The following is a 21,065-nucleotide window of genomic DNA, read 5'->3' on the forward strand; positions in this document are numbered from 1 at the left end:
TTTAAACACGCATGCCTGTGCTTTTTGAATCGTACCGCTGTTTCCCCCCGTCACCAAGTTCGTAATTTGCGTACGTACCATGTCTCATTACAACAACTCCTTCTCATCACGCAGAGCCGCCAAAGTTCATCTTGAGCTGGATGGCAGGCTGGCCTGACACGTCCGCGCTGGACTGGCTCGCGCCGCCCGCGGCCGCCTGCCGCGCCGAGCGCACCACCTCCTCCAGCAGGCCCCTCTGGGCGGCGCTCATACCTCCGACGACGCGCCGAAAGGCGTCCTGGTCGACGGCGGCGACCTCGAGCAGCCGGGCGCTCGTCTCCGGGTAGCGCTCCTCGCCCTCGGCGGTGGCGCGCGCCATGAGCACGGGCACGACGAGGGCCATGGCGGCGGTCGCGCGTTCCCCGCCGCCGACTGCGCCGACGTAGAGGCACAGGCTGTGCGCGACGAGGGAGCGCGCCTGCTCCGGGTCCTCGGGCTCCACGTTGGTGACGAAGGCGATGAGGCGCGGCACGAGGTACCGAGCGATAGTGACGTCGGAGGATGACGGCGAGCTTTGCAGGAGCAGGGATCGGATGCAGTTGGCCGCAATCTTGGCAGTCTGTGGCGTTTGTTAGCAGCGGATTGGAGTGAGAGTGTTGTGGTGGTGCGTCAGCTTACCATGCGGTCGGTGAGACAGTCTAGGAGTTCGTCGAGATATCTTACGACTAGCGGTTCCGATGCGGGGAGGTGATTGTTTCCACCGGTAAACAGGATGGTTGTCGCCAGTAGGCAGTTTCTGACGCAGAGAAGTGCCGTCGGCACCTCGCGTTTTTGGGCGTTGAGATAGATGGAAAGGAAGCGGCGCAAGCAGCCTTGCAGTTGGACATCTGTCGCAGAGGAGCCATCCGAGGCAATCTTTCGCGAGCCGCTCATGCTACCAATGAAGCGTTTGAATGTGGCTAGCGATTGTGGAACAATGAGCTCTTGACAGCTCGGCGTGGCGAGGATTGTCGCAAAAATGTGAATAATGCATGCGTGTAAATCCGACTTGATGATGGCCGGGAATACCTCGGCGGCATCAACAAGAGCGTCTAGAGATGTGCGAATGAGGACGAGAGTCTCCTCGTTGATTTGGTGTCGGACCGGCTGGTTGCCCTCAGCCAGGTGTGGCAGCAAACCGGACAATACAAGGACGATGATTCTGGTCAGCTCGAAGAGCTGATCAATGTCCTCGGACAGGTCACCCTCTTCAGATCCTTGACGGCGCGCAGAGGGGTGTGTGACACACATGGCGCGCGCAATATCGACAATGACCGTCTGCACATCAATGCCGTCCGTCAATACCAGGCGGTCAAGCAGATCCATGGTCTCGGCGAATACGTCGGGGCGATAGATGGCGTGGCCGGAGACGCTGGGATGCAGGATGCGTTTCAGAGCCTGGACAATGGCGAGTGTCTGGTCGCGAGTGGCCAGTGAGTCGGATTGGCCTGGCCGGATGGCGAGTGATTCAAAGGCCAGGCCGAACAAGACAAAGAAGAATGCAACGGGCTCGTCTCGATAGTTGATGCCGGCTTTACGATGGCCATTGGTGGTGGCTTCGCTGGATTCCTTGCCGTCAAGGGCATCGAAAACAAACTCGCTATCTTGCTCAATAAGGGATGCAATGGCATCGACAAGCTTCAACCACGCATCTTGGTAAAACTTGAGAAGCGTCTCACGATTGAGGGCTGCATAGATAGAATCCAGGCTTCCAGATAGTGAGGGGGGTCCCAGCGTCATGGAAATATCAGGCTCGAATCGTAGCCTCGCAAACTCACGTAGTGACTCGAGCCAAAGCGGCGTCAGTGTGCCGATGTGTGGTTTGAGAACATCGAGCAGATACTTTTGTTCGCTGCTCGCCACTTGGAGCTCGGCCCATGCGGAGAAGACGGCAATCTTGACCATGGTCTGCGCATTTGACGACAGGCCCTTGAGATCTCCGATACCTGCATTCTCATCGTCGGACGAGAAGTTTTCCAAGGCACTGACGAGAGTCTTCAGAATGCGACCCATACGCTCGACATCGGTAACGATACCGATGGAGATGAAGCTCGCGCAGACATTGACCGCCTCCGAGGCGAGCTCTGGAGACGAGTCGGCAGCAAAGGCTGGCGTCAGGGCGGAACTGATTTGTGCCTGATACTGCTCCAGCAGCATGGCTTCTTCGAAATCGGGGTCGGGTGTCTTGCCAAACATCTTCAAGACGACGCCGATAATCTTCAGCCCCCAAATACGCAGCTCCAACACGCCTGAGGTCGATGCAGAAAAGGCCATCCGAACAACTTCAGCAATCTTGTTTTGGAGCGCTGTCTGAGCCGCTGATTCACCGTTCGAGGCAACATCCTTGGCGACCATGGCAAAGATGTCCCCAATGCACGAGATGGCAAAGGTTGTCACCTGCCAACGTAGAGGCTCAGCGTCAGTGGAAGAGCTCGGGTCCTTGCCGTCCTTTGTCGTTTCGGTCGCAGCCGTGGCGAAGCCGGCAACCTCCTCGTCATTCAAGTCAACTGCACCTCCAGAGGGCTTGGCCACAGTTACCTCGGCCGTTTCTTTAACACGCGTCAACCGGAGAACCCTTTGAAATCTGTCTAGCCATTCGTTCGTTTCAACAAGACATGTCTGCTGGAGCCAGTTCCTGATAATGTTCTTGATGCCGTCATGTTCTGGCGTGGCGTCGAGTAGCAGCCACAGCTTCTCTTCAAAGCCCGGCACCGCATCTCGTAAAACGTCGCGCGGGTTTCGCTTCATCATATTGTGTATTCCCTCGATAGCAGCATCTCGCAGCTCGCCGTGCTCAGACGATAAGTATCCTTGAAGCAAACGCACATAGTCTGAGTAATGCATTTCTCCAGGGGCATACAGGGATAGGTGCTCGAGGCATATTAAAGCAGCTTTTTCCACTTGCTTATCACGAGATTCTTGGAACTGGCCGACGAGTGTGAAAATCAGTTCTCTTGATTTCTTCGAGTCCTGCAGATCTGGGCCGAGCACGTTGATTAAAGAATCTATACATCGTGCAATCGCAGCTGGGGTGGAGAGCTCAGTCTCAAGCGCCATGGTAATCGCTGAGGGAATCTCTGGGTGATGTGTTTCCGAGACAAATAACTGGGCAAGCATCCCAAGAGTACTGGGGACGTAGCCGGAGAAGCTCAGGCCTGCAGCATCGGCGGCAAGAGATAGGGCCTCCAGAGCCCAGTAGTGCACGATTGGGTGAGGGTCGTTGCAGAGAGACATCAGGATACCCAAAATAGTCTTGAGGTGATATCCCGCGGCCATGCCACCTACTTTGGTTTGGATGGACCCGAGAGCCATGGCACAGCCCGCTCGTGCACTAGGTTCGCGATTGCTGACGATGGTGTCCACCAGGTACTTGATTTCATGATTCGTAAATGCGTTTCCGTATACATTGCAGAGTCTGGCTGTGGCTGCGTATCCGAGGCTTCGTACGTGTTGGTCTTGGTCAATGACAAAATCTCGAACAATATCCTGCAGCAGCTTTTCCACAGCAGAGTTGGAGACATCGCCAGCCGGGGACGTTGTCTCTCTCGTTGCAACTCGCATGGTGGCCAGTATTGCGGTAGCAACGTTGACACTAATTGCTGCATTCCTCGCAAGGTCGCGCTGCAGGGAGCCAGATGACCCAAAGGTTCGAATTTGTTCCAGAATGCTTTCCTGGACCTTGGCAGGCGTGAGAGGAAAGGCAAAGGCGAACAGTTGTATTGCCATGTTGACGACTTCTGTGGCTGGAGGATCGGCCCTGGCTTCGTTGAGATCCAAGCTGCCAATGTAGAGAGCGGAAGCATCATGTTCCAGGCTGCCGCAGATGGGTGATAGTAGGACACTATCAATCATCTCCTCAAACGAATCGGGTTTGGAAACCTCCTGGATGGTAGATTCGTGTTGGCCAGGCAAGCTACGGACATTGAACCCATAAACGAGACCAGTGAGACCAAAGCCATCGTTGTCGCCAACATCCCAGATAGACTCGTAAGTCGCAGCAGCATTGGCAATAGAAGCACTAAGTGAGTTGGCAGAGTAATTGTCGGGATCCGCGAACAGAGAAATAGCGAGAGTGAGCAGGTTGGATTGTAAAAGTGCCTCGCTACCACCTGCAGGACTCTGGTTGACCAGCTTGACGTAACATTGGAGTACTCGGCGCTGCACCATCTTTTCGAGATCTTGGAGTTGAACTGCAGGCGTTAATCGCTGTGAAATATCCTCGGTAGTCTTCTTGCCCGGGAGTGTCTTCAGAAAGGCCGTTGTGCTTTGCAACATGGTCGCAATGCGTTTGGAAACATCCACAGTCAACAGGCGATTGTTAAACTCAAGGAATGCCAATATCGATCCCAGAGCGCACTCTCGCACGTGTGTGAGGAAGGAAGCCTCGAGCAAGCTTCTTGATGTAGTGTTGTCCTTTGCCAGCGGCTTCGGCAACGCGTTCTTCCAAAGCAGAAGAAGTTGGGATAGGTGGATTTTGACAAAGTTGGGCCCGAGGGACATGAGACCGCCAATCAAAATCCATGCCACCTGGATCTGAGTACTGGAAACTCGAAGCTCAGACTTGCTTGAGGATTTGAGCAGATTGGTTGCCATGGTCAGAACACGACTGTTGATGTCCAGTGAGCCGTGAAGTGGCCGTAACGGACTTGAGCTGAGAGTCGCTGCCAACCCATGCGACAAGCCAATGCATCGCCGTTGTGAGTTCCTCCCACTCGCGAGCAGCGAAAGCTCTCGCGCGAGACTGTTCATGCAGACAGAGAGGCATGGCAATAGCTGCTGAGGGCACGCTACCGTGAAGACCTTCATACACTGCGACGCAAACACTTGGACAGAGTAGCTCGGGTGTTGGAAGACCTGCAGCAGGCCGTCACGACACGATTCGGCAAACTTTCCAGTGGCAGACCCCAGGGACTGGATCAAGGCCGCTACAGCGCGTAGTGCTGTGATTAGGGTCTGCTTTGACGGTTCAGGGCGTTCGGGCAAAGCCGCGGGATAGTTCTTGAGGATGCTGTTGATCAGGACTTGGGCAATTTTGATCTGCCCAGACTCGCCCAATATTTTGTTACCGATGACCTCGTGAAGTAGAGTATCAATGATTCTGCGCGAGATCAAGAGCCGGTAGCGATTGTTGGCAATGCTCGTGCTGCCGAGGATATCCGTGGTGAGCGTATCAACAATGAGCAGATAATTCGACTCAATGACATTCTCACCAAGGCGGCGGAACAGCTTTCCAAGGCACACACCAATGGCGGCTCGGGCGCGGTTGGACGTTGTAGACTTGACGTACTGGGCGGCCAGCTGGCGGAGGATGTCGGCGAGCGAGAGGGCAAGATCTTCTTTGCGCTTCGCACCCGGCGCAGGACTAGCGGTACGAGAAGGCATCTCGTCGTCGTCGCCAACAACGCCAGGCAGTGTAGATTGGCGCTTCAGCTTGGGGTTTGCTTTCTTGCTCTTGGTGGGTTTGCTGACTGCGGTGTCGGAGTAGCCTTGTGCATAGGCTTCGGCTAGACAGCCGGCGGCCGCGTGTCGAACTTGGGCGACCGATGACTCGAACGCCTTGAACATGGCCGTCTCAAGCTTGTCAAAGTCCGACGAGTTCCTAAAGTAGGCAGTGTGTTTTACGAGAGCTTTGAGGCACTGTGAAGCTGCAATGACAACAAGAGAACCCTTGTCACTGAGGGCATGGTTCCTACCCTGCTTCCAGACGTCGCGCGCGATGCTCTCGTCCATAGATCCCTCAACAATGCCGACCAGCTTGGCAAGGGCGGTGAAGACGGCAGCACGGAGGCCCGCATTGTTGGAGGACGACTTGAGGAGCTTTACGAGCGCCGTACAGCAGAGCTGGTGCAGTCCGATGGCGCTATCGCCAGCGGCGGCGTAAACGTCGCCTAGGCAGACGACGGCGGCATGCTTGGCGCGCGTCTCGGTGTCGGTCTTGGACTTGGCGCCGGAAACGACGCCAACCAGGTCGTTGATGGTCTCGAAGAGGAGCTTTCGGTCGCCGTAGGTGAAGACGTGGGCGAGGCACTGACCCAGATTGTTGCGCACCACCCTGGACGGCTGTGGGGCGGCGAGGTTGATGATGCGGAAGATTTCCTTCTTGAGGTAGAACTGCTGCGCCGTGCAGTCGTCGGGCTCGAGCTGGCGCACGTACTTTGTCAGGTCAGTGACGAAGGTGAGGAGAAACAGTTCCTGCTGCTCCGCGGGCAGGGACTGGAGCTTCTGGAGGTCGAGCTCCGGGTTGTCGCTCTTCTTGTCGTCGGGGGGTGGTGGTGGTGGTACTGCTGCCGCTGCTGGCGGTGGCGTAGGCTGCGACTGGGCGGCCGGGGCTGGAACCTCGGGGTCCTCGTTGGATGACATTATTTTTCGCTTCTTTAAATCATTGAGAAAACTGGCCTTGTTCGTGCCCGAGGTCGCGTATAAGCTGTCGTGTGCCGGTTTGCAGGAGGTTCAGAAGCCCAGATGAGCTGGCTGTTGGGACGACGACAGGGGCAGCGACAGCCACTTTGCAGTGACCTTTCTGGAGAAGCTTCGGTGGGTTTATTTTAGACTCCCTTTTGGGGGGGCACACTTGGTAAGGAAACGCAGCGGGGCGCTCTTTTTTAGCATGCATCAGGGGAAGATCGTTAACCCGTTGTGCATCAATCAGTCCATCACGACAATCCCATGTCACATCATTCAACACATTGCCAAAAACAGATCATGTCAATGATTTAGCTAGCCAACTACCACCCATCTTTGGATGCCCGCGATGGCACCTCCTAAGCGCTTTGCCGGCGCCCTCGCACAGCTCGTCCTGCGCCCAACTGCTACCCCTCGTCTCAGGATATGCCCGGCATGCAGACAGCACCTGAGCACAACCAGGCCCCAAGAGGCTGGCCACAATAAATGGTCCAAGACGAAGCACATTAAAGCCGTGACAGACAAGAAGAAGATGGTTGAGCGCACGGCTTTCACAAAGCTCATCACCATGTACTCACGAAGTACGTGGGCTGCCCGCCACCAACGCTCCCTGGGACCTACATGCACTAACACTACAGTAGTGTATGGCGATGATGTTCAATATAACCCAGCCCTAGCCAGTGCCATTGCCGCTGCCAATAAAGGTGACTTCAGAAGAGAATCCGTTTCTTCCCAACTGTCCCTGACACGTCACCATCAGCCAGCATCCCCAAGGCGCTCATCGAGGGCGCCATCGCAAGCGGCCAGGGCAAGTCGGCGACCGGCGCCAAGCTGGAGCCCATGACCATGGAGTTCCTCCTGCCGCCCGACATCGCCCTCATCCTCGACATCGAAACGGACAGCAAGCAACGCACCCTCCAGGACCTGAAGCTGGCCGTGAAAAAGGCCGGCGGCATCACCGGCTCGACCGCCTTCAACTTTGCCCGTCGCGGCCGCGCCGTCTTTTCCCTCAAGGACGGCGCCGCCGGCATCGCGCTGTCGGACCTCCTCGACGAGGCCATTGAGCACGATGGCGCGCAGGATGTGGAGGAGGAGGAGGGCAGCTACGTGCTGTGGACGGAGCCGTCGGTGCTCGTCGCCATCGCCAAGGCCTTTGCCACCAAGTTTGATCTTGAGCTGCGCGCGGCGGAGATCGTCTGGGCACCCAACGAGAACACCATGGTCAAGCTGGACTCGGACGACTCCGCGGCCGCGCTGTCGTCGCTCCTGGCGACGTTGAAGGAGCACGCGGAGGTCAAGGCCATCTTCGCAAACACCAAGCAGGGACGCGCCGGCGATGAGGCGTGGGAGGCTGTAGAGAGGCATCTTGATGTTTGAGATATCCTGCAGCTCGCAAGCCAACTATTGTACACTATTTGTAGTATCTCCATGATAGATTGTAAAACTTTTGTTTCTGTTCATTTGAACCAATTCTTAAAACGCCACCCAATGCGCCGCCTTTAATCAGACACTCTCTGGTGTCTTCTTCTCTTTTTCCTGTTGTTACACTAGAGGCATGGCAACAGCCATGGCCCGGATCGTCGTCGCTGATACGCCCCTTTTCGTCGGTATCAAGTCAAGAGTCGTTTCCGCTGCCGCCGGCACCCTCGCCCTTGGCCCGCTGCTCCTCCTCGAAGCGCGCCTGCTTGAAGCGCTGCCGGGCCAGCATGCGCTCGTACTCGATCTTGAGCTCGTCGCGGTCGCGCGGCAGCTTGTTGCACTCCTCGGGTCGCGGCCAAAAGTCGGGGACGGAGAAGCGCTGGTCGAGGTTCGTGCCAAAGTAGTACATGATGCCAATGGGAAACATGACATACATGCCGAACTGGTTGATTTTTTGGTTCCCATGTCAGCGCTCGGGGTTCAAGGGCAGGGGGGTTCGGGGAAGGCATCAGTCCATACCTTGAATACTTCCAAATTTAAGCCACCCATGTTGGACTGTGATGGTTGGACGCTTTTTCAAAGTGATTGTCGGTCTCGAGGTGGCAATGATGCGGTTGCGCCGTGGTGATGTCGGGCGAAAGTAGCAGACACCTTTTCACGCCACTTCGGAAGCACTGAAATCGGCCTAGATCCACCACGCATAGTGAGGCCAACACCTACCAATACAATCGCTACAATATCAAATACAAATTTTAATGTCACTTGGCCACCAATGTGAGTCTATTAATTAAATCCATAGGCTAATCTCTCCCCAATACTGGAAAGTTTATGTATGTATCATGATTCATCCGGCAGGCAGGCCGGCCGCGCCGGGTCCTTGCGTGCAGGTCCCGCCGTATTAGGACGGTCTTCCTATCTAAGGTTGATGCGATGGGTGCTCTCCGAGCTTTACAAGCTCCGCCCGTTACTAATCTTTACAAGTAGGCGCTTTCGTGATACCATTACTTGCTACGTCCGCCGGGCTTGCGTCGGGGGCAGTCAGAAGACTTATGACCAGATTGGTGACAGTTATAGCAAGTCATGGATTTACTCTTCGCCGCCTTGTCGCTGCTTCCCGAAATCGACGTGATGTTGTTGTTGGACCGCACATCTTTCTTCCTACGCTTGTCTCGAAGGTCCTTGGCTCTTGGGTCTGCTGCGTTACGCGACCTGGAACGCGATCTACTTTGGTTTTGCTGAGAGCCGGGTTGTTTGCGTTTCCTTGGGTTGGAGTCCTCGCTGTCGTCCGAGTCGTCTCCGGAATCATCACCTGATTCGTCATCGCTTGGATTTTGCGATCTCTGCGCCTCTCGTTAGATTTAACTCGGCGCGGATATTGAGTACTTGCCCTGACATACCTCAGTCTTCGGCTTTGGCTTCGGCTTCGATGATGTGCGCCCATTCGCCGCGACGTCTGCTCCATCGCCATCATCGTTGTCAGAGTCAATATCACCATACCCGACATAGACTATTTTCCGTGCCACCTTTGCGGGCTTCACAGTAGTCGGCTTCTCGAATTTTGTCTTTAGAACCCAGTGTGTGTCGCCCGTCGCATGCTGCTGAAGCGCCGCATGGCGCGCGGCCTCCCGGGCTTGCACAGCGGCATCCACTGACGCCTGGTCAAAGTTCATGCTGAGTCTGCTTGCGGGCGATCCATGCTCTAATTTCCTCTTCTTCGCCGAGCCGGGTTCTGATTCCGGAGATGCCGGTGCGGAGTTCGATGCGATGGCCCTTTGCATGAATTTCATGGTCAACAGCCTCGAAGAGGCTCCCTTTGGTGTGTCGGGCGCCATGGCGGATGGCTAGAGCTATCGCAGCTCACGTTGCGCGGGATGCGAGTTTTCCAAAAATAACTGACGTATGTCCCGTGTTGATATTATCCGAGACGTAAACAGACTCCGACCTTTTATTCCACGACAATCGATTTTCCGTGTGTTTATGGGAAACTGCGTTGCCAATTCGCAGGCGTCCTGGAACTTTTTTCTGGAGCTCTCAGGCTTCGGTGCCCCGGAAAATAGCTTTTTCCGCGATCTCTAATCCACTCACTCTAGTTCGTCAACCTGCTCTCCCAGTGGAATCTAACGCCGAATGCGAGCTGGTAATCCTACAGTTAGGCTCAATTGCGTCCTTGCATCACATTTAACCCCCACAGCCATGGCCGCGCCGCAATTGAGAGTCATTGGCGGCCTTGCGCGCAGCATGCGCGTCTCCCGCCGCGCCTTCAGTGTATCCGCCCGTCAGCTCGAATCAACCGTCCCGACGACACGAGACGAGTTCAAGACGCCCACCAAGGCCGGCGACTCCCTCCCTGTCGAGATTGGCCAGGCTCCCAACCGCGTGGAGGTCTGGTCCCGAAACCAGAAGCCGCGAACCACCGCCATGACCGGCCCCCGATTCGAGCAGACCGACTTTGAGGTTCAGGTACGGAACTTGGCGGAAGGCTCCCCCCCCGGAGGATGGATGCCTGGGTTTCCGATGGCTGGATACTGAGATGCTGACTCCAACGCGTAGCCTCAACCTCTCTCTGCTATGGAGATGATTCACAAGCAGCCCGTTCGATGGACTCACGATCGAATCGTTGTCTGCGATGGTGGCGGCAGCGCCGCCCACGGCCACCCCAAGATCTTCATCAACACCGACAAGGCTGAGATCGCCACCTGCAACTACTGCGGGACACCTTTTGTGCGTGAAAATTGCTGACAAGTTTCGAATACCTGAGCTAATGATGACTAGGCCAACGAGCATCACCGCAAGCACCTCGAATCGCTCCCCGCGACGTCCTATCCTTTGTCATAATTTAGAGGCTGTTGTTTTATAGAAGCGAGGGGCGTGTCGACTGACATTGGCAGTGAATGTTTTGCTGTGGATTTTGTACTAGTTATTGCACCAAGACTAAAATTCATTGTTTGTATATAACAAGTTTGTCCCGTCGTGTAAGCGTGAGACCACGATTAGCCTTGTCGAGTTGACAGTCGCTGCACAACTTGCTATGAAGACACCCAAGGCTTGCCCAAAGCTGGCCCAAAGCTACGACAGGGGGATGAAAAATTATCAAATAGGCTATTCGCCCATTTACATGAGTGTGAACTAGGTCAACTGGTCTCGTGGAGCTTTGTCTAGGTGGTAACATGGACAGGGAGCACGAATACAAGAAGGAAGTGGATGTTTTGACAGGTGCAGTTACTTGACCAGATTAAAGAATCTTAATAGTTGTTGCTTTGTATGTGGTGTCTATTTACGCAGATTTCAACGTATTGAGCATATTTTGCTACCTGCACTTGGTACCCGCACTGCAACATGACTTTCGGTCATGATTAAACAGAATTTGCTATATGCATATCGCTTCCTAATTGTTTAATAATACTCGGATCATGCATAACACCTCCTAATTGTTTAATACTAATACTACTCGGATCAATCTTGAATCAATCTCTCAATCGAAGATACCGTTTTGATTCCTTGTTCGCGATACTTGTGGTCTGTCAAGCCAGACGGAACCCCGGCGGGTGCCTCCAATCTAGTTGGGCGAGAGGGTTCAAGGCAAGAAAGCAACGCAGCACCCTTGATTTATGACTGTTCCCAAATTTTTGGGGAAGCTCAATTCACGGCAACCAAGAGTCACATTTCAGTAATATGTTGGCCCGTCCCAGTGCCTAGTAGTAGACGATCCCCATTTCTCGCAAAAGCCGCAGATGGTTTTTTCTTACCCTTCTTCAACATCTTATAGATGCAGCCTTCATCACTTATGCTTACCATGCTATGCTATCTGAATCTTCTTGCATACAGCGTCTGGTAAGCACATGTTGAACAAAATGATAAGCTCTACCTCGTCGAGGCCGCGGCCGAATCGGAATAGTGCACTAGCTCACGATTCTGGGGGCATGTGGCGCGGGCGTGGCACAGTAGCAGGAGAGAGGTACATGGGTATTGGTAGTCGAAAGTATGAGGCTACAAGTACCTGCTCCTTAAGCTCGGCTGTCTTGGCCTCGTTGGGGCTTGGTGGCTTGCACTTATTACCATCGCTTTCGGGGGACCGAGGCCTCGGCTCGCGCGTCGCCCGCCTTGCGTAAATTGGGGGCCTGGCCAAGTGCTGCTGGGCGCGCTCGCTCAGAACCACCTTTTTTCCCCAGGCTTCGGATCATGATAGCTTGATGCCCTCAACACGTGCGATTCAACCATCGCCATCTCTTTCCTACCTTGGCTCGCCCAAGGCTGTTTCTCTTCTCCCACGCCAGCGCTCGCTTCAATAGGCGTGTATCCAATTCCCAATCATAACCTCGCAAGGTGTTCTCGACGTTCAACTCCTCTTTCCATGACCGCGGTCGCCACGCCTTGATCCATCTGAGCTCCCCGCAAACCGTCCTCAGCCGCCCTCCCCCGATCAACTACACTGCGGAAACGGCCATGATTTCCACAGTACGAGGATGGTTCCGTCGGAACCGCACACCCATCGCCATTGGCGTCGGCATCGTCGGTGCCGGCTATGTAGTCAGCCAATACGTCATGTCTAAAATCTCCGACGCGCGTGAGCGCATGACGAGCGAGCGCATTTCCAAAGAAAAGTAAGCATCTCAACCCCTTGAAGTATTTCCCACATGTATGACTCTGACACTTGTCCCGCCTAGCCTGCGTCGCCGCTTCGAGCAGAATCAGGAGGATTGTACCTTCACCGTCCTCGCCCTCCTGCCCACCGCCACCGCAAACGTCCTCGCCGAGATGAACACGGAGCAAATCACCTACGAGATTCAGCAAGCCAAGACGGCCAAGGCCGTCAAGGCCAACCCGGCGGACGCCTCGCCCACGCCGCCCAGCATTGCCGACACTGCCCTGACCGAGGACGATGCCAAGAGCTCGATCATCAGCGAGAGCGGTGTTCATGCAAGCCAGGCCTCTCTTCCCCCGCTCACATCGGTCCCGGAGAATTCTGCGCAGGACGGCACCTCTGCGAAACCCCGTCGCTCCAAGCGACAACTCTGGGACGATCTGATCATTAGCTGTATGCGCAACACGCCCCTCCCCGCAAAGCCTCCCTGCTTGACCAATCCGGCTAACACGCTGTAGCTGTCACTCGCGCCTTTACGCTCATTTACACCCTCGCCCTGCTAACCATGCTTACTCGCGTGCAACTGAACCTCCTCGGCCGTCGGAGCTATCTCTCCAGTGTCGTCGCGCTCGCCACCGGCACCCAGTCCGCGACCATTAGCCTCGAGAACAACGATGACGACAACACGGACCAAGCGTACGGTAGCGACTTTGACACGAACCGCAAGTACCTCACCTTCAGCTGGTGGGTCCTCAATAAGGGCTGGTTCGACATCATGAATGCGGTCGACAGCGCTGTCCGCTCCGTGTTCGGCACCCTCAACCCGCGCGACCTCATCAGCTTTGACCGTCTGTCGGACCTGGTCATTGAGGTCCGCAGGCAGGTCGAGGGCTCATCCCCTGAGGAGCGGCGTAGCGCCAACTGGCTGCGATATCTGCTCCCGCCGCAGGGCCAGGAGGACGAGGTCATCCGCCAATCCGGCATCCTCGAGGGCAACGTCGCCCCGGAGGGCGTCCCGGCCCCGCCGTCATCGTCGCCCGAGGCCCTGCGCAGGCTCCTTGACGAGACGGCTGACCTCATCGAGTCGCCTGCATTTTGCCACGTGCTGACGCTTCTCCTCGACGCCGGTTTTTCAACGCTGGTGGAGAAGAAGCTCGCGACCGAGGCCTTTGAGCTGCCCGTCGACGAGAGCGGCTTCATGGCCAACGCCATCACCGCGGCCAAGCAGACCAAGGTCGTCCTGCTTCCCCGCATACTCTCTGTGCTGACGCGCCAAGCGCACGTCATCGGCAACGGCGTGCCTAACGAGTACCTACAAGACATGGAGGCAGTCCGCGGCCTCGAGGCCTTTGCTGCCGTAGTCTACTCGAGTAACTGGGAGAGCGAGGTGCGAGGCGGTGACGGCTTGATGGAGAGCGCCGTGCATGTCAAGCCGGCGGCAGCCACCACGCCAGAGGTACCGACGGAGAAAAAGACGCCGACCAGCACGCAAGCCGATCAAAGCATCGTCATGGTGGAGAATCAGGACAGCTTTGAGAGTGCCTGGGAAAAGGCGGTCGAAGCACAGTAAATAGACGCAAAAGGATACATAAAAAAAACAGGAAAAGGGAAAATAATCATTATAGCGGCATTGTTGGGGGCAGGTAGGCCCAGTCTTGTACAGCACGGGAATCGCTTCTTTGCATTGAACAGAGAGGGACGGGTTCGCGGGAAGTAGAACCCTTTTTAGATGCGTCAATGTATTATCTACTGCATTCATTCAGGAAATTTACGGCTCAAGGGATTCAGCACTGTCTAGTAATAGCCACGAGTACGAAGTGATATCCTCGTTGCGTACTGGCGCCAATTCCTTGTCTGGCCGTCCAGCGCATACCGTTGAAGGAGCCCGCCGACTTCGGTTCCCAACGCGGCAGGGTCCACACTAATTGGTGTCGTATGAGGCCACGGGTAGTCTTATGCTGGACGCACAGCTGGTGACTTTACAAAGTTATAGCTGGGCACGATATTCATGTGGGCTGTTATACACATCCTTTGGAGACATTTTGGTGCACCCACGGTTACTGATGGCTATACGGCACACTCACTGCACACTCACTGCACACTCACTGCAACTGATAAATACAGCGCTGTCATCCGACGCCGCAGACGCCCCAGAGCTATTTTCGCCCAGTCTAATGAAAACAGCCCTCCCCCCGTACCTAGGTATGTATGTATGTACATACATAGGAATACCTGCAGGCGGGCAGTCGTACTTTCCTCCCCATTGTACTGAGGTTCTTTTCGAACCGTGTCGCCGACATTCTTCTTTCACTCACCTCTTCCTTTATTTCTTTTACACAACCAGCCGTTTACCGTTACAGCTGTTACAGCTGTTACATGCAAAAGTCCAACCAGATCAAAGTGCCCCCAAAACCCACCAATCAAAGCCAGCACAAAACCAAACCCGCCGGGCTGGGCTGGCTGACGAACTGCCAAGTCCCCCCACCTGCCCACCAAAGCCGTCTGCGTTTCTCGTCTTCCCCCGCAGTGACGTCCGCTACAGCTGTCTGCTTACCGCAAGCTGGACCAGCTGGTGCGCTGAGAGCAGCTGACTCTCGTCATCTGCACCTCATCCCTCGCCCCCCCCAAAGCTCGCCCTCCCTCCCCTTCCCTCCCCGCCTCCTCCGAGCTTACCGGTAGCTCTACCTATTTCTCGCATTCTCTTCCCTCGATCCTCTAACCTCGTCTTCAATCCCAATTCTCCGCGCAATTATCAATTTTTTCAACCCAGGCTACGCCCATTTTCAGCCGCACAAACGTTTTTTTAACGGTTTCTAATCGCGCCATCCAACGGCGGCGTTTTCCTCGCCCCCCGCCCCCTCGCCTCGCCGTTTTCCTCGCTTCGCCACCACAGTCTAACCGACAACCCGCGATCAACCATGGACATCACGACAACCACAACCACAACCGCCGCCGCCGCTGCCGCCCCCGTCGACCCTCCCGAGTTCATCCTCGACGTCTTCGCCGATCCCCGCTCCGTCCGCGACGTCGTCCGCGCCATCCTCCATACCATCTTCTTTAACCGCTTCTTCCCCTCCGTCTGCCCCTCCACCCGCGACGTCCTCGACCTCACCCTGCCCTACGTCGACAACGATGAGCTCGCCACCATGATTGAGCAGCGCGCCGCCGCCCTGGAGCGCCAACTCGACGCCGAGCGCTCCTCCTCCGCCGCCTCCGCCTCCAACCCGTCCTCCGCCGCCACTATGTCCTCGTCGCCCCGCCATCAGTACACCTCACCCTCCACGGCCACCACCGCCGTCACTTCCTCCTCGGCCAGCGGCGCGCGCGGCCAGATATCCGTACGCTTCTTCGAGAAGAGGCGTCGCAAGACATGGCTCGCCCGTGGCGACGAGGAAGTCTGCTGGGAGTGCTGGACGGTCAAGGTGACGGTCGCCGAGCCGAGGACCGAATCAGGTGAGCTTTGATCATGTACTTGTCCTGCGCATCGGTGTTGGACACAGAACGAAGAACAAAGGAAGCGAACAAAGGCCCAACTAACACACATCGCCTCCACTCTAGAGCGCGCCAAGGTCCGAAGAGCCATGGAGCAGACCCTCCTCACCACCGCCATGAAGATCGTCACCTTTGCCAACACTCACAAGGACCACATCCCGCCCATCACCACCCACGGCGGCAATCCCTTTCCCTGCAAGATAAGCATCGAGCAAAAGGAGAGCACAGGCTGGGCCGCGCGCATGCGCATCTACTAAATCGTTCTCACTCAATCCTGGACCACCACATACACGCACACACACGCACGATATTTTTTCCCTCTCCTTTTTAACTAACTAGATCTTTGCATACTTTGGCGTTTGGAGCGCATATAGACTCTTTTGTTTCTTGCTAGATACCCTTTCAATACACACTACATGCAACCAAACTACTTTATATATCTCAATGGTGCCGAAAACAAGTCACTCAACCATCGCGACGAGCAAAAAGAAGATTAGGAAAAAATGTATAAGTCAAATGACTAACAATAATTCAAATCTCATTCTTGGCCCTTGGCCGGGTAATAATCAAACTAATCATAATCCTGTTCCCGTTCCGTTTCCTTGTTCCGTTCCGTACAATACTCAAAACAAAGAAAGCATCGCAATCCACCCCCTCCCAAAAGCGCAAAAGAATAGCTAACTAACAAATGGCCTCCGGAAAAAGTAGACGAGTTAGAAAAACAGACTCGACAAAACATGATTAACCAAGAAGAAAAAAAAAAGACATGCGCCTTTGCAAGAAAAGACCTTCGCCTTAAAAAAAAAAGCAAGATATGAATAAAGCAAGTCAACGCCAAAATGAACCGAGCGCTCCCTTCGAAAAACATTCCGGGAGGAAAGCAGCAGAATCCTCCTAACAAATACTTGGCCTTTTGCCGTTCGAAACCATACCACGCCTTCGCCAGCAACAAAAAAGCAAGAAAGCAACAGAAAGCAAAAGCTGGCCGCGAAGCCAATGTGTAGGTTGCCAGAATCACCTGGATCCTCTCCTCTATTTTGTACCGGCCGTCACTGCACAGGCGGCAGCGCGTATCATAATTCATCAACATCGTTACAAGAGCATCTTCCGGCTCACATCATCAAAATGCCGTCGAGTAGCTGCGTCCCAGAGGGGGCTTGTTAGAGCGGTTTGGTTTCGATTGCTGAGCGTTCGAGCCACCAATCTTCTGAAAGCCCTGTAGGATATCAACGCCGCCAAATTCCGTATTCTCATTGCCCGAGGGAAACTCGTTGGAATCCAGACCCAGTGACGTCCAACAGTCATCGGCTGACATTCCCAACATGACACTCGAGAACTTGCTAGGCGAGGCACGGGTGGGGGACTCTTGCAGAAGCTTAGAGGGTGAGCTCAGCCCTTCGAAGACCTTGCTAGGGGTGTCAAGGAAGCGCAGAGGCGAGTGCTCGGGGACGCGGAGCAGGGGGGCCGACGTAATCGCCTTCTTGACCGAGCCGGTGAATTGGTCGATACCAGACGAGGAAAGTGATCGGTCGAGGCGGGCGCGTTTGGCAGACCGCTTAACAGGGGAGCCAGAGTCCACGGAGCCGATAACAGCAAAGGTATTGTCATCCAGGCCATTAATGTCTTGGAAGATATCAAAATCATTGGCGTTGTCGCCAGAATCATCGAAGGCGTAAAGAGTATCGTCGAGATTGAAAGCCGGACTCCAAGGCAGTACCTCATCGGTGACACCAGTGACGCGGCGAAGAGGCGACTGGAGCATGCTGCGGACCTTGTCGCGATGAATCCGCAAGTTGGTATTGGGAGAGGCGGAGGGAGGTGGGCGGACAGGAGGCTTCATCCTGACTATGGGGGTCAGAGGCGGTAGAGCTTGGTTCTCGCAAGCCTGTCTCAGGGGAGAGGAGGAGACGGGGCCGTAGACGGACAGGGAGCGGGATTTGGTCGGGCTAAAGGGGGAAGAGTGGCGTAGGCGGGCAATCTCCTCCTCAGCGCGACCACGGTTGATGCGGGGACGATCAGCTTCGGAAGTCAAGAGCATGGCCTTTTGGTTGGGACGCATGGCAGAAGATTCTAGGGAGGAAATATAGCCGCTGTCATCCATTGAGGCAAACTTGCGCTTGTGGGAGCGAGTAATGGACGAGGCGGGCTGGCCGGTCATGGGAGGAGGAGTGCCGGTCCGCTCTCCATGTCGAGGCACAGGCGGTGACGAGTGCATGTTGGCAGGCAAAGGTGAGTACATGGAGTCATGAGGCAGCTCGTTGTCGTGGCGGTCGGCGGCATCCTCGGGAGCAGCGGCGTCTGAGATGGGAATTGTGGCATCGGAAGAAATCTCGGCGGGCATGGACATGGTGGCCTGTGAGGTAGGCAGAGGCGGCAAGAGAGATGGGCGGCGAGACCCCTGAGGCGGTAGAGTAGGCTCCGGAAGACTGACATTCGGGACAGGGCGGGTCGAAGGCTCGAGACGCGTCGACATAACCGGCAGATTCTCTGCAGAAGGAACCGACTTCCGTGCGGGCTTCTCCTTGAGGAACTGGTGCTCAGTGCCAGGCTCAATGCCCCAGTAGTTGCCCTTGCCAGGGTCGTCCTTGGGGCGTTCGATCTTGATGAAGTTCTTGTGGAGGCTCAGGTTATGGCGAATGCTGTTTTGCCAGCCGGAGTCGTCCGGGTGATAAAAAGAGTAGTTACTACTGATCCACTTGTAGATCTGTGCGAGGGTGAGTCGGCGAAGGGGAGATCGGAGAATGGCCATGCCAATAAGCTGAGCGTAACTGTGAGGTGGTTTGGTACCGTCGTCAATGACGGGGGGGAAGGAGTCGTGAGGCGGCAAAGCGTTGTCATCCGTCTTGGGCTTCTTGGCACGAGGATCTCGGATCGGGGCAGCATCCATGAGGCCGGGGCCGCGCTTGCCGTTAGCATTGGGCTTTTGCTGATAGTAATTTTCCATGGAGATGTTGAGCGTGGGAAGCGCGGGATAGAGCTGCGGGTGGACATTCTCCTTTCCAAAGCCGAGGTCAAAAGTTGGTCTCTGCGGCGCTGTTTTGAACTTGGAGAGCTGCGGTCTCTTTTGTAGGCTGTCGGTGGTGTGGCGCTTGACCATGGGAGGAGCCATGGAGATCATGTTATGTCGGTGACCTTGGGAGGCCTTGAGAGGAGAGCGAGGGGAGGAGGACTTGGTCTTGTAGGGCGAGTAGCCGGACATGGCCGTTGGTGGCGGATCGAGAGTGACGTTGGAGCTAGAGGCACTTAGGGGTCGACGCGGGGGACGAGTGACGGATGGCATGGGGGCGTGGCTCGTCATGGGACGGGAATCATCGAACAAGTCGTCCTGAAATATTGCGAGATTGTCGTTTTGGGCGAAAAAACGCGTCGACTTGGCCATTGTGGCCAGGTCAAAATGGTGATGATTTGGTGAGCGTGAAGCGCGGAAGCAAACGCGGCGTGTTTGAGCTAGAGTGGGCGGGTTGCAAAGGTTAGCGGTCAAACGCGGTTGCGGGCCTTGCGGCGGAGGTAGCTAGGCACCAAGGCAAGGACGTTTGATGACGCGAACGAAAGGCAACAAGCGAGAACAAAGAGAGGAGAAGAAAAAGAAGAAGGGAAAGAATATTATAAGGGAGCTTACCCAAAAGATGAAGTTGTTTAGCGGTGGGGCGCGTGCAGAGAAATGTGCGAAGTAGTGTCGGGGCGGATGCGTGTGAGAGAGCCGACGTGTAGATGAGGCCGTGCTGCTGTTCAACGTCGGCAGCGATCTGGTGCGTGGTCTGTACGTGTCAGGGGCGGCCGGCGTCGGGTGAAGGTTGTTGTACGAGGCGATTTGTGGTGTTGGTCGTCGGGGTGGCAAAATAAACGGCTGAGCGAAGTCGAGAATGTAAGTGTAGGTAGTTGGAGAGGGGAAAGAAGGGGAAAAAGAACGAGCAATGGTGAGGAAGAAGAGAAGGATGCAGGAGGGGAGAGATGGCCGGGTGTAGGTGCAAGAGAAGGGAGGATGGGTGAGGTGGATTGGGGGGATCTGAGGGTGCGCCAGGTGCTTGAGCCGCAGGACGTCTAGCACCCTGGAGGCCTATCTTACAGCACGATCAAGCACTAAAAAGCGTGAACAGGACCACTGTGGGCGGCCCAGGCCAGGCGGTCCAGGCCAGACCACCGGGCCTTGCCAGCTTTGGCTCAGTGGGTGCAGTTGGTGCGGTGGTGCAGTGGAGCTGCCTTGCGGTGCTAGGCTTGCAGCTGGGCTCCAGCGAGGTGCGAGTGGAGAGAGAGCTTGAGAGGGAGGAGGATGATGGCGGCAGTGGGCCAGCTGCAGCAGCTATTACAAGCACTTGCCCTGCTCGGCACCAGGATTGGCAAGTTTGTTGAAGCCATCTTCTGCCCGTTAAATTATAATGCATGCAGTGTGTGAGCTGTGCTGTGCATATCAAGTGCCAGTGTGCCTGCCAATGGCGTTTGATGGTGGCTTGTGAGTGTCTTGCGGCCAAAAGTACGGATACCAGGGTGGCGTTGAGAGACTCACTTATTACAGGGCAATGTACCCTCACCTCACTGCAGTTAATAATACCAGTTAACGTTAGCATGGAAGGTAAGGCCCCAGCCAGCTTAGCAGGGCCGGCCCAGTCTGGCGACCAGCAGCAGTAACCACTACCTACCGCAAGTGACCACCGACCGACAGCTTCCTCAACCGCGTCTCCTCACGGCCGCCCAAGCGGGGTTCTCGGAATGCTGAGCAATTCATACGCGCCTCAATGCCACCTTCACCTGTCATTTTGCAATATTTATTCATCCTCAGCCTTTTCCATCTGTCTGATATCTAACATGTCATCTACCTCAGCCACCTTGCTCACTCATTTATTCCGTCGACAACCAACATGCATGTACCTGTACGCGGGTGTGAACTCAATTATTCTGAAGCTTACCAGTTGCTCTCCTCCTCCGTCCATCCCATCCCGTCCAGAGAAACGTCGGGAGCGAGAGCAAAAAAAAAAAAAAAAAAAAAAAAGGAAAAATGCACACTATGTGGAGCTCTAGCTATGGATTCACGATCTCGATAATGAAGCCACTTTAAAAAAAAATCAATTATAAACCTGGTTTCGGATTCGGTGGGCGGCAGCCAATGATGGGTGCTTGGACGAGCCGAGCTGCGACCAGGCAAGCCAAACTATTT

General features: G+C 55.4%; 8 protein-coding genes across 8 annotated transcripts; 4 read left to right on the plus strand and 4 right to left on the minus strand.

The window, feature by feature from the left end:
• Positions 1–106: 106 nt before the first annotated feature.
• ISF_01016 (HEAT repeat protein) lies at positions 107–6,378 on the minus strand (the record flags this gene model as incomplete). Its single annotated transcript, XM_018844623.1, has 2 exons — positions 107–598; positions 658–6,378. 2 exons carry the CDS (start codon positions 6,376–6,378, stop codon positions 107–109), a joined length of 6,213 nt encoding a protein of 2,070 aa, XP_018709073.1.
• A 391-nt stretch (positions 6,379–6,769) lies between these two features.
• ISF_01017 (DUF28 domain protein) lies at positions 6,770–7,797 on the plus strand (the record flags this gene model as incomplete). The annotated part of the gene is made up of 3 exons (XM_018844624.1): positions 6,770–7,001; positions 7,062–7,124; positions 7,181–7,797. 3 exons carry the CDS (start codon positions 6,770–6,772, stop codon positions 7,795–7,797), a joined length of 912 nt encoding a protein of 303 aa, XP_018709074.1.
• A 238-nt stretch (positions 7,798–8,035) lies between these two features.
• Positions 8,036–8,388, minus strand: ISF_01018 (mitochondrial cytochrome c oxidase assembly factor; the record flags this gene model as incomplete). Its single annotated transcript, XM_018844625.1, has 2 exons — positions 8,036–8,281; positions 8,359–8,388. 2 exons carry the CDS (start codon positions 8,386–8,388, stop codon positions 8,036–8,038), a joined length of 276 nt encoding a protein of 91 aa, XP_018709075.1.
• A 452-nt stretch (positions 8,389–8,840) lies between these two features.
• On the minus strand, positions 8,841–9,671 carry ISF_01019 (Zinc finger domain-containing protein, CCHC-type; the record flags this gene model as incomplete). The annotated part of the gene is made up of 2 exons (XM_018844626.1): positions 8,841–9,179; positions 9,237–9,671. 2 exons carry the CDS (start codon positions 9,669–9,671, stop codon positions 8,841–8,843), a joined length of 774 nt encoding a protein of 257 aa, XP_018709076.1.
• Positions 9,672–10,032: 361 nt separating this feature from the next.
• On the plus strand, positions 10,033–10,674 carry ISF_01020 (NADH:ubiquinone oxidoreductase 18.4kD subunit; the record flags this gene model as incomplete). Its single annotated transcript, XM_018844627.1, has 3 exons — positions 10,033–10,299; positions 10,390–10,560; positions 10,612–10,674. The coding sequence occupies 3 exons, from the start codon at positions 10,033–10,035 to the stop codon at positions 10,672–10,674; spliced, it is 501 nt and encodes a 166-aa protein (XP_018709077.1).
• Positions 10,675–12,282: 1,608 nt separating this feature from the next.
• ISF_01021 (Peroxin-3) lies at positions 12,283–13,991 on the plus strand (the record flags this gene model as incomplete). Its single annotated transcript, XM_018844628.1, has 3 exons — positions 12,283–12,440; positions 12,504–12,874; positions 12,940–13,991. The coding sequence occupies 3 exons, from the start codon at positions 12,283–12,285 to the stop codon at positions 13,989–13,991; spliced, it is 1,581 nt and encodes a 526-aa protein (XP_018709078.1).
• A 1,348-nt stretch (positions 13,992–15,339) lies between these two features.
• On the plus strand, positions 15,340–16,170 carry ISF_01022 (DUF1649 domain protein; the record flags this gene model as incomplete). The annotated part of the gene is made up of 2 exons (XM_018844629.1): positions 15,340–15,874; positions 15,980–16,170. The coding sequence occupies 2 exons, from the start codon at positions 15,340–15,342 to the stop codon at positions 16,168–16,170; spliced, it is 726 nt and encodes a 241-aa protein (XP_018709079.1).
• An 863-nt stretch (positions 16,171–17,033) lies between these two features.
• On the minus strand, positions 17,034–19,292 carry ISF_01023 (forkhead box protein L2; the record flags this gene model as incomplete). The annotated part of the gene is made up of 1 exon (XM_018844630.1): positions 17,034–19,292. One exon carries the CDS (start codon positions 19,290–19,292, stop codon positions 17,034–17,036), a length of 2,259 nt encoding a protein of 752 aa, XP_018709080.1.
• Between the last annotated feature and the right edge of the window lie 1,773 nt (positions 19,293–21,065).

This window comes from Cordyceps fumosorosea (genome assembly GCF_001636725.1).
Source record: "Cordyceps fumosorosea ARSEF 2679 chromosome Unknown scaffold_1, whole genome shotgun sequence".
Lineage (NCBI taxonomy): Eukaryota > Fungi > Ascomycota > Sordariomycetes > Hypocreales > Cordycipitaceae > Cordyceps > Cordyceps fumosorosea.